Raw genomic sequence first — 11,199 nt, 5'->3', positions numbered from 1 at the left:
GCATTGCGATTTTAACAGAAAGCACCAGATTGCTTTCTCTAGAGGTTGTACCAATTTATTTTCCGGCCATAAATGTGTTGAGTGTCTGTTTCTCCTTTTCTTCTGAACAGTGACATCTGCCAACTTCCATCTTGATGAAACCGTCTGTGTTCTTAATCCATCTTTTCCTGCTTTTTCTGTTTTTTTTTTTTTTTTGGAGACAGAATTTCAGTCTTGTTGTCCAGGCTGGAGTGCAGTGGTGCGATCTTGGCTCACCGCAACCTCCACCTCCCAGGTTCAAGTGATTCTCCTGCCTCAGCCTCCCCAGTAGCTGGGATTACAGGTGCCCGCCACAACGCCCAGCTAATTTTGTATTTTTAGTAGAGATGGAGTTTCACCATATAGGCCAGGTTGGTCTCGAACTCCTGACCTCGGTGATCCACCGTGCCCAGCCAATTTTCCTATATTTTAATAAAGATGGAGTTTCCTCACTATGTTGTCTAGCCTGATCTCAAAACACCTCCTCCCACCTCAGCCTCCCAAAGTGCTGGAATTACAGGCATGAACCAGTATGCCAGGCCCCAAAATAGTTTTCAAAAATTTCCTTTCACATTCAGTATTTAATCAGTATTTAAATAATTTTAGAAATTATTTACTGAAGCAGTATCTAATATTCAGTATACTTTTTTTTTTTTTTGAGACAGAGTCTCACTCTGTCACCCAGGATGGAGTGCATGGCATGAACAAGGCTCACAGCAGCCTCAACCTCCCAGGCTGAAGTGATCTTCTCACCTCAGACTCTGGAGTAGCTGAGACTACAGGTGTGCACCACCACACTCAGCTAATTTTTTCCTTTTCTCTTTTGGAGACAGAGTCTTGCTCTGTTGCCCAGGCTGGAGTACAATGGTGCGATCTCTGCTCACAACCTCTGCCTCCTACTTTCAAACGATTCTCCTGCCTCAGACTCCCGAGTAGCTGGGATTACAGGCGCATGCCACCATGCCCAGCTAATTTTTTTATTTTTAGTAGAGACAGGGTTTCACTATGTTGGCCAGGCTGGTCTTGACCTCCTGACCTTGTGATGCACCCACCTCAGCCTCCCGAAGCATTGGGATTACAGGTGTGAGCCACCGTACCTGGCCTCTATGAGCTTTCTAATTACCAAGATAAATTTTTTCACTTAAAAGAAAAAAATCCACAACCAAAGATGCATAGCTATGTGGGTGACTAATAATTGACATTACTCTGAACTAAAAGTTTTAAAATATTTATGTAATACCATAAATGACATACTAGTTGTAACTGATGAAAGCAGGATTTCACATTAAGATTTTCCTAATTTCTTATTAGCTCTGACTCATCTGAGGCTGAATTCTTACTATGCTATCTAAACCAAAATTTTAATGTACATGTTAACAATGCATAATAACAAAAAACCCCAAAACAGAATACAGCTTTTATATTATTGAACTTTATGTACAAAATCATTTGATTTCAAATAAACATTTAATGTAAAAACAAATGTTCTTTTAAACTGAATTTTTTTTACATCTACTGTACCATTCAAATGCTTTATCATCTTACATGATTTCTTCAAAATCTGTTATCAAGGGTACATATAGAAAAGCACTTTTTTTTTATAAATAGAAACAAAGGGATTTTTTCAGCTTTTACGATGACATAAAAAGTTTACTCAACAGAAGTAATTTTATTACTATTTGGGGGAGGGAATCACCAACTTTTTGTGCAAACAATGCTAGCCTTCTTTTAAGCATTAAGAGCATAACTGCTTAAGAAATGACATAAGCAATAATTCTACACCTACATCTCCCCTAAAATAATCTATTTTTTTTTTTTACATATGTGCACAGCTTTAGCAAATTAAAGCCCGAGATAAATGCTCGAGATCTACTATCCAGAGGCAAAATCAGAGTTTACTAAAACTCATCATTTGGAGAGCTTACCAATCAAGGAATCTGTAATGAAAGCTGCAGTTTCCCTCTTTCCTATTTTTTTTTTAAACACAAAAATCAATGACTAAGAACTTAATACTGGATGACAAATCACATCCACACTATTCGTTAAATAGCCTCACAGTTAAACACATCTTAAAGACCAATCAAATCAGTATTTACATTTTATAAATTTCTGAAGACACCATTAGAAAGCTTATATATCCCTTCATTAAACAAAATAGGGAACTGCATCTGATGGTGGTGGAATGAAATTTTAAAATTAAAAATACCTGTATTTACAGCAGCATTGATCCTTTATAAATAAAGAATATGAAAATGCAATATCTTTAAGGATAATAAAAAATTGAGGTGATGTTACTCAACCACAGTGCTCGGAGTTGGAATAAAACCTATTGGTGCTTGTTAATGTGCCAGTAGTGAATCCACTTTCTGTTGGAGAAAATCCAACTGCAAATATGTGCATGAAACACATATAACACAGGGCAAAATTGCTCAAAATGATTCAAGTCAGCTTATCTGTATTGGATATTCTATTCATGAAACACATTACAAAGACATCCTTGCAAAGAAATAAAAGGCATAACAGTTTTAAGAACATTTCTCCCCTTATAAGTGACATTTTAAAATCTCAAGCGTGTTCTTCCCTTGGTTTGCAATCCTAATTTAAAGATATGAACAGCTGAATTTTCCATGTGATTATCTAATTAAAAAAGAAAAACCAAAACAAGCAAAATGTTCAAGTTAAAAAAAAAACATACTGAGTGAGCAATGCACTAAAATTATCCACATGAAAACAAAATGGTCAGTAATCTTATAAACCAACATGGCATTTCACTGTCAACAATGTGAAAATTTATTATCTTCTCAAACAGGCATAAGATGAAGAAGTGCTATTTTTTAATTGTAAAATGAACTTATGTAATGTAAAATATCTCACATTATAATTTTTCATTCTGAATTGATAAATGATTTCAAAAACAAGGATCTAAGTTTGACTGCAAATAGTAATGCAATATAATTTCATAAAAATCCTTCAATTTCTATTTTTCTTTTCTGTAGTTGATATATGAAGACCACTTCAATTTCTAAAAAAGGGAACCATTCCAATCTTCCCTCCCCAAGAAAATGTCTCACAATTACAAAGTAGAAAAACAGCCAATCATAAATGCAAAAAAATTCTAATTTACATATGAAATAATTTCTAGATTATCAATTCAACATATTTGATGACAACTGTTGAATTTAAAAATACTTTCTTTGAGATATTGCTTTTCATGCTTAAACTAGAGAATGTTTTAATGATATCAATGAAAGTGATATACATGTAATGCTGCATAATGAAGTGAAGTAGAACCCTGATACAAATATCCTTGTTGAAATCATTTACTTCATCTAACAGTGCCTGTTTGGAACCTATGATTACAAACAAAAACATAATTCTTCTTAGAGGATGAATTCCCTAAAATGTAATTTCAGTGTTTGTCCATAACATGGGGTTAGATCTTTTCAGAGTTTTTGTTTTTTGCTCTGTTTTGAAACCCCTGAGACACTATCTGTTTCCAAAGCTTTCTCTTTTGAGTTAATTTCACTAAATCCATTTGCTGTCCCATTTTGTTCTTCAGTTATTTCTTCGTTTGCAGGGGAAGCAGATTCCCCCTTTTCTAATTTTTGCTGCATTTCACGGAGCTTGGTAACAGCTTTATCTATTGACATTATGCTAATAAGATTAAAGTCATGCATGCTGACTAGATGAAGCATGAAGTTTCGACATAAATTCTTCTTAATTATTTTCTGTCCATAATTTTCTACAAACAGCATACAGGCATGATTCATTTGATTGTCAGCAATAAACCTATTTAATAAAAACAGAAAATCAATAGCAATACAAGGCATTTTTGTCAAATGCAATAGTGATAACCATTATAAGAAGACTATATCCAATTCCAGTAAATAAAAGATGATAAAAGAAGTGGTAAAACTATAGAGAAACTGAGCCTTAATCATCTGAATGAGCTTACCATTTTAGAAATTTCAAGAGATTTAATCTAAGTTAAGCTTAAACAGGTGCCATTAGAACAGTAGATATAATTTCTGTTCTTCAATTACATAAGCAGTCTTAAAAGCATAAAATACTTGGGTGGGTCGGGTAATTATGCCTGTAATTCCAGCACTTTGAGAGGCCGAGGTGGGCGGATCACGAGGTCAGGAGATTGAGACCATCCTGGCTAACACAGTGAAACCCCGTCTCTACCAAAAATACAAAAAATTAGCTGGGCGTGGTGGCGGGTGCCTGTAGTCCCAGCTGCTCGGGAGGCTGAGGCAGGAGAATGGCATGAACTTGCAAGGCGGTGCTTGCAGTGAGTCGAGATCGCACCACTGCACTCCAACCTGGGCAACAGAGAGAGACTCTGTCTCAAAAAAAAAAAAAAAAAAAAAAAATTTAGTAGACACAAGGTCTCACTATGTTGCCCAGGTTGGTCTTTAGTTCCTCAATTCCAGTGATCCTCCTGCCTTGGCATCCTAAAGTGCCAGCATTGTAAGTGTGAGCCACCACACCAAGCCAGAAACATACTTTTAGCTGCAAAGGAATAAGAAACAAAAATTATTCTCCTTTCACCTCTATGAAATGGTAAACAAACCCAAAAAGCCTCATGTTTTATTCTGAAAAATTAACTAATTGTTAAAAATTGTGGTAATAACTGTGGTAATTTTCAGGATTTCCAGACATGTAACACATGCCAATAAAAGGCATGAAAATTGGGTCATTAAATGAACCTCCAGCTCTGTCTTGCCTTCTGCTGCTCCCTGGTCATGGGTCCCACCAACGTGGATTTTTTTTTTTTTTTTTTTTTTTTTTTTGAGACAGGGTCTCACTCTGTTGCCCAGGCTGGAGTGCAGTGGTGCAATCTTGGCTCACTGTAATTTCCACTTTCCAGGTTCTTCAAGCGATTCTAGTGCCTCAGCCTCCCGAGTAAGTGGGATTACAGGCGTGTGACAACACACCCAGCTAATTTTTGTATGTTTAGTGGAGACAGGGTTTCACCATATTGGCCAGGTTGGTCTCAAACTTCTGACCTCAAGTGATCCACCCACCCTGGCCTCTCAGAGTGCTGGGATTACAGGCGTGAGCCACCACGCCCAGCTCTATAAGATGTTTTGAGTGTGAATGAGTCAACCCTGATAAGAGTTTGCAAGCATAGGAGAAACACTACTATGAGAGTTAGGATGGGCACCAGTGATTTCTGAGGAAGGTCTATGATGATGACACCCTTTTCTACAGACACCAGGGTTGTAGCAGTCTGTTCCTCTTGAAAGGTGATGGAATCACAACCCTGATACATAATTTGCAATGACTCACATCTCTGCAACAAGTTCTAAAGATAAGGCCCAGTTTTTGCCCTGATTTTATTAATCTAATGAATATAGTATTAATTCACTGTTAAAAATAATACCAAAAGGAACGTCTTTGTACCTAAAAAAAACCTGCCAAACCAAAAAACATTGGACTAGAATAAGATTTGGGACACATATACACTGATTGAATTTTAGATTTCTAGAATGGAAAACAGCAAAAGACCATAAAGAATAAAATATTTAAATTAATTTAGAAATACCCTACCCATGCTTCATGACATGGAGATTCCAGAGTTTCATCACTTCTTTCTCTCCTTCATTAACATCAGAAAATTCTTCAATTTGCTGGGGAAAAGAAAGAAAAACACCTATTAAACACAGAATAAATATAACATACTTTAAGAAAAATTTGTGAGTATGTCAAAAACAATGTTTTGGAACCAAAAATACCACAACATATTTATACAGCAAAGTGGCAACATTTCTTAAAATTGACTTCTATTTAAGTAGTCATTTTATTGTATTTTATTCATTTATTTAGAGACAGAGTCTTGCTCTGTCACCCAGGCTGAAGTACAGTGGCACGATCTCAGCTCACTTAAACCTTGACCTCCCGGGTTCAAGCGATTCTCCTGTCTCAGCCTCCCAAGCAGCTGCGATCACAAGCACATGCTACCATGCCCAGCTAACTGTTGTATTTTCTATTAGTAGAGAAGGGGTTTGCCATGTTGGCGAGGCTGGTCTCAAACTCCTGACCTCAGGTGATCAGCCCAACTCACCAAAGTGTTGGGATTACAGGCGTGAGCCAGCACACCTGCCATCATTTAAAAAGCGAAAAGTAGCCGGGTGCGGTGGCTCACGCCTGTAATCCCAGCACTTAGGGAGGCCGAGGTGGGCGGATCACAAAGTCAAGAGATCAAGACCATCCTGGCTAACACGGTGAAACCCCGTCTCTACTAAAAAAAAAATACAAAAAATTAGCCGGGCGTGATGGCAGGCGCCTGTAGTCCCAGCTACTCGGAAGGCTGAGGCAGGAGAATGGCGTGATCCCGGGAGGTGGAGCTTGCAGTGAGCCGAGATCATGCCACTCCACTCCAGCCTGGGCGACAGAGGAGACTCTGTCTCAGAAAATAAATAAATAAATAAATAAGTAAGCAAATAAATGAAAAGGGAAAGGTTAAATTACGATTACCTATAAATATAGAAATGAAAACACAAAATACAAATTTACTTGAAGAAAATCCATCTTCCCTTTAACTTGGTAACTTTTTTGTTTTGAGACAGGGTCTCACTCTATCACCCAGGCTGGAGTGCAGTGGTATAATCCTGGCTCACTGCAACCTCCACCTCCTGGGGTTAAGCGACTCTCCTGCTTCAGCCTCCTGAGTAGCTGGGACTACAAGTGTGTGCCACCATACCCAGCTAATTTTTTGTATTTTTAGTAGAGACCGGGTTTCACCATGTTGTCGACTGGTCTTGAAATCCTGAACTCAGGCAATCTGACTGCCTCCAAAAGTGCTAGGATTACAGGCATGAGTGACCACCCCCAGCCTAACTTGGTTAACTTTTAAAGTGACAATTTAAAAAATTGTACATTTCTGGATTCCTTAATTTTTTAAAAAAAGAGTTCCTTTACACTGAAAGTCTAGTTCATATTAAGCAATTTTCAAAACAAATTAATATTTCAAGACAATTGCCAATAAAGACAGTAATAATAATTACTGTAATGGTTTTTTCTCTTAGCCATTCAGGATCCTTTTCATCTTCACTATCTACTTCCATTTCTTGTGGACGGAGAGGTAAGCAAGTATCACTATGGAAATACAGACGATTGTGGCCACTACTATATGTTCTTTGCTGTTCTACTTCTCCATCTTCAGATTCAAGAAATTCAGACATGCTTGCTTTTGTTCGTTTTGGCCTAATGAAAAGAAATAAATGTTGATTTATGATCTCTACATGTATACCATCTAACCGCAGACTAGGAGTTGAGATCTCTGATAATCTGCAATCATCATCATTTTATAAAACTAACCACAAAACAACAGTATTAGAGGCACAGCCCCAATAGTTATTTTCTTTCGGTACATAATGTAAATCAAACCTATTACATATTAATTCAAACACAGTTTTAAAACTATCTTTCTGTGTGTGAAAAGTTATAGTTAAAAAGGAGGAAAAAGAAATGAAGTGCTAGTTAGGGCCCATTCAGATAGGAATATGCATATAAAATTCTAGATGTCAAAACTGTATATTCTAACTCATGTATATTCAAACTCATGTATATTCACAAAGCAGAAAAGTCCTAACACTGGTTACATACACCTGCCTTAAAATTTTTTTCAGTTTTACTAAGATTAAAAACTCCCCCTTTGTAATTTTATTTATTACTATTATTATTATTTGAGATGAAGTTTCGCTTTTGTTGCCAGGCTGCAGCGCAATGGCGCGACCTCGGCTCACTGCAACTTCAACCTCCCAGGTTCAAGCAATTCTCCAGAAACTTCTACTGACAAAATTCTTTAATCTCACTAACCACTGCAGCAGCAGTGACATTCACATTATTAAAACTTAAGGATAAAGTTCAAAGAAAAAGTGAGAAAACCTCTGTAGAAATAGGAGCTATCAAGTGTTATAAAGCAGTTAACAACCCCACAGACACCTAATACTGAAAAGTAATTTCCACCTAACTAGTAGCTTCGTCTGGCTCCTTTCTTCCTCCAACATCAGTAAAAATCAGAGCTTAAACTTTTGGTATATGCCCTTTTTACCCACCTGCACACAAGAATGTGTGTGATAGGTGTTCTCTTAACTGGTCCGTTGCGACTAAAAGCAAATCCAGGTTGGCGATGAATATCCTGAGGATTTCCTGCATAGGAGCCATCATAACACTCATTGATAGAAACATCTATCCTAGCACCTTTTGGATGATACTGCAACAAAAATGTCAAAAAATATTAATTATCCTATCCTAAATATCCCTCCAATTTAATTAAAAGAATCTGTGGGTTCTTAATATTTAGAAAACTAAAATAGGCCAGGCACACCAGCATGGTAAACAGGCAGTCAGAAGACCTGGGGTCAACAAAATGTGTTAAAATCTTAACTATGTCATTTATTTCTTGGTTGAGCAAGAATAAGAAAATTATTTAATTCAAAGAGTTGGTTGAGGATTTTGTGAGTCAATTAAGACACACTACACAAACATTAATTATAATTCCAAATATATGTCAACTCTGAATCATTCACGGTAATCCACATATACAGCAATCTATCAAATACAGAAATTTGTTATTTTTATACAAAGTGCAATTTTTGAAAGTCAAGCTGTCTTGTACTTAATGCGTATTTTTTCCCTTTTTTAATTTTTAAAATTTTTGTGGGTACACAGGTGTATATATTTGTGGGGTACAAGAGATGTTCTTAATACAAATTGAGAAAATATGAAAAATTACTCACAACATAGTTGAAGATAAATCTGCTATGGCAGAGTTTAAGATGCTTGAGTAAACTATAAAGTTTGCGGCAGTTCAGAGTGCACCAAGGGCAATGCAGGTCATCTCTTGCTTCAGTTTGTTGCCTTGTATTGTTGTTATAGAGAAACTAAAAACAATTAAAAAAAATTAAAAAAAATAAGCAAATCTCCAATTTATGCATAACAAGATATTTTGTTTAAACATCACTTCTAAAAATAGTTTTAAAAATTTAAAAGGAAAATCAAATTAGAGATATTCTCTTCAATTAAATATACCCAGTGAGGCGAGGTTACTCATGACTGTTAATCCCAGCATTTTGGGAGGCCAAGGCAGACATTGTCAAATGTATCGCTTGGAGCTCAAGATAAGCCTGGGCAACATAGTAAAACCTCGTCTCCATAAAAACTACAAAAATTAGCCGGGAGTGATGGCGTGTGCTTGTAATCAGTTACTCGGGAGGCTGAGCTGTAAGAATCTGGTTGAACCCAAGAGGCAGAGGTTGCAGTGAGCTGAGATTGCACCACTGCACTCCAGCCTGGGCAACAAAGTAAGACCCTGTCTCAAATAAATAAATAAATAAAATAAAAATAAAAAATATTCATGTTTGACAAACAACAAATACATTTCATAATTAATTTAAGAAGGGTCAGCTATGTTTACCTGATAAAATATTCTTAATTTCTGTCGGTTTTCATTTGGAGTATCCTTTTCTTTTCTTGTTTGCAGATCTGTAGTCAATGACTCTTTAACAGCTGAAAACATACACTTTTATATTCAATAAAAACACTGCTTTTGAAAAGCAAAATAACATACCTCACAAAAACTATTAAATACTAAAGGTTTCACAGAATTCTACTTGTGGTATTTAAATACATTTCTGTTATTTCCCTCAACTGATGACTGTGGGAATAATACCCATAATCAGCATCCCTAATCTGATGTTAAGATCTGTTGGCAGGACATATTTTTTTCCTCAAAAAGCACCTCCGGCCCGGCGCGGTGGCTCATGCCTGTAATCCCAGCACATTGGGAGGCCAAGGCAGGCGGATCATGAGGTCAGGAGTTAGAGACCAGCCTGCCCAACATGGCGAAACCCCCGTCTCTACTAAAGACACAAAAAATTAGCCGGGCGTGGTGGTGGGCACCTGCAATCCTAGCTGCTCAGGAGGCGGAAGCAGGAGAATTGCTTGAACCCGGGAGGTGGAGGTTGCAGTGAGCTGAGACCACACCACTGCACTTCAGCCTGGGTGACAAAAGCGAAACTCTGTCTCCAAAAACAAAAACAAAAAACCACCTCCTATGTCCTAAACAATTATAAAAGTAACTCCAAGTAATTATATGTCATTACCATGATGTTTTAAGCACTTTGAGGTCAGAGTGTGGTTGTGTTTTTTTTGCTGTTGAGACAGAGATTCACTTTGTTGCCCAGGCTGGCGTGCAGTGGCGCAATCTCAGCTCACTGCAACCTCCACCTCCTGGGTTCAAGCAAGTCTCGTGCCTCAGCCTCCTGAGTAGCTGGGATTACAGGTACCTGCCACCACACCCGGCTGATTGCTTGTATTTTAGTAGAGACAGGGTTTCACCATGTTGCCCAGGCTGGTCTCGAACTCCTGAGCTCAGGCAATCTGCTCTTCTCGGCCTCCAAAAGCGCTAGGATTACAGATGTGAGTCAGCATGTCCAGCCCAGAGTGTGGTTTTAATTGGTGTTTGTATTCTCAGAGCCCAGGTGTGAGCAGACACTAAGTGGTTTATCAGAAAGTTATACTTAGTATATTAAAATTATTTCAGGCCGGGCACGGTGGCTCATGTCTGCATTCCCAGCACTTTGGGAAGCTGAGGCGGGCGTACTGCCTGAGGTCAGAAGTTTGAGACCAGCCTGGCCAACATGGTGAAACGCCATCTCTACTAAAAAAAAATATACATATAAAAACTAGCCAGGCATGGTGGCACATGCCTGTAGTCCCAGCTACTTGGGAGGCTGAGGCAGGAGAATTGCTTGAACCCAGGAGGCAGAGGGTGCAGTGAGCTGAGGTCACGCCACTGCACTCCAGCACGGGTGACAGAGCAAGACTCCGTCTCCAAAAGAAAAAAAAAAAAAGGGGTATTTATATTTCCTTACATAATTAATAATTAGGTATAATTTGTATATAACTTTTTCTTAGTTTCAATGTAATCTTTTACCTATTTCACTGGCTTCTGAGTATTCTGAGAAGTGCCCACACTACAGTTTACTTGGAAAACCTTTCCCCTGACACAGGCCACTTATTTTATTTATATTTTTTATTTTTTATAAGCGACAGGGTGTCACTATGTTGCCCAGGCTGGTCTTGAACTCCTGGGCTTCAAGCAATCCACCCACCCTGGTCTCCCAAAGTGCTGGGATTACAGTTGTCAGCCACTGCGCCTGGCCCCAT

At 37.9% G+C, this 11,199-nt stretch overlaps 1 protein-coding gene across 2 annotated transcripts in view; it reads right to left on the bottom strand.

Moving 5' to 3' along the window:
* Positions 1–1,432: 1,432 nt before the first annotated feature.
* Positions 1,433–11,199, bottom strand: part of SUZ12 (SUZ12 polycomb repressive complex 2 subunit) — a 62,988-nt gene continuing 53,221 nt past the window's right edge. For both annotated transcript variants that reach the window (XM_008010967.3, XM_008010969.3), the window contains 6 exons: positions 9,446–9,537; positions 8,769–8,912; positions 8,085–8,242; positions 7,032–7,230; positions 5,575–5,654; positions 1,433–3,807 (listed from right to left, as the gene is read on the bottom strand). In XM_008010967.3, coding sequence (XP_008009158.1) covers positions 3,462–3,807; positions 5,575–5,654; positions 7,032–7,230; positions 8,085–8,242; positions 8,769–8,912; positions 9,446–9,537 — 1,019 coding nt within the window. In that variant the 3' untranslated portion in view covers positions 1,433–3,461. The remainder of the gene's footprint in view (positions 3,808–5,574; positions 5,655–7,031; positions 7,231–8,084; positions 8,243–8,768; positions 8,913–9,445; positions 9,538–11,199) is intronic.

Source organism: Chlorocebus sabaeus, chromosome 16 (genome assembly GCF_047675955.1).
Source record: "Chlorocebus sabaeus isolate Y175 chromosome 16, mChlSab1.0.hap1, whole genome shotgun sequence".
Taxonomy (NCBI): domain Eukaryota; kingdom Metazoa; phylum Chordata; class Mammalia; order Primates; family Cercopithecidae; genus Chlorocebus; species Chlorocebus sabaeus.
This window is presented reverse-complemented; position numbering and strand designations above follow the sequence as displayed.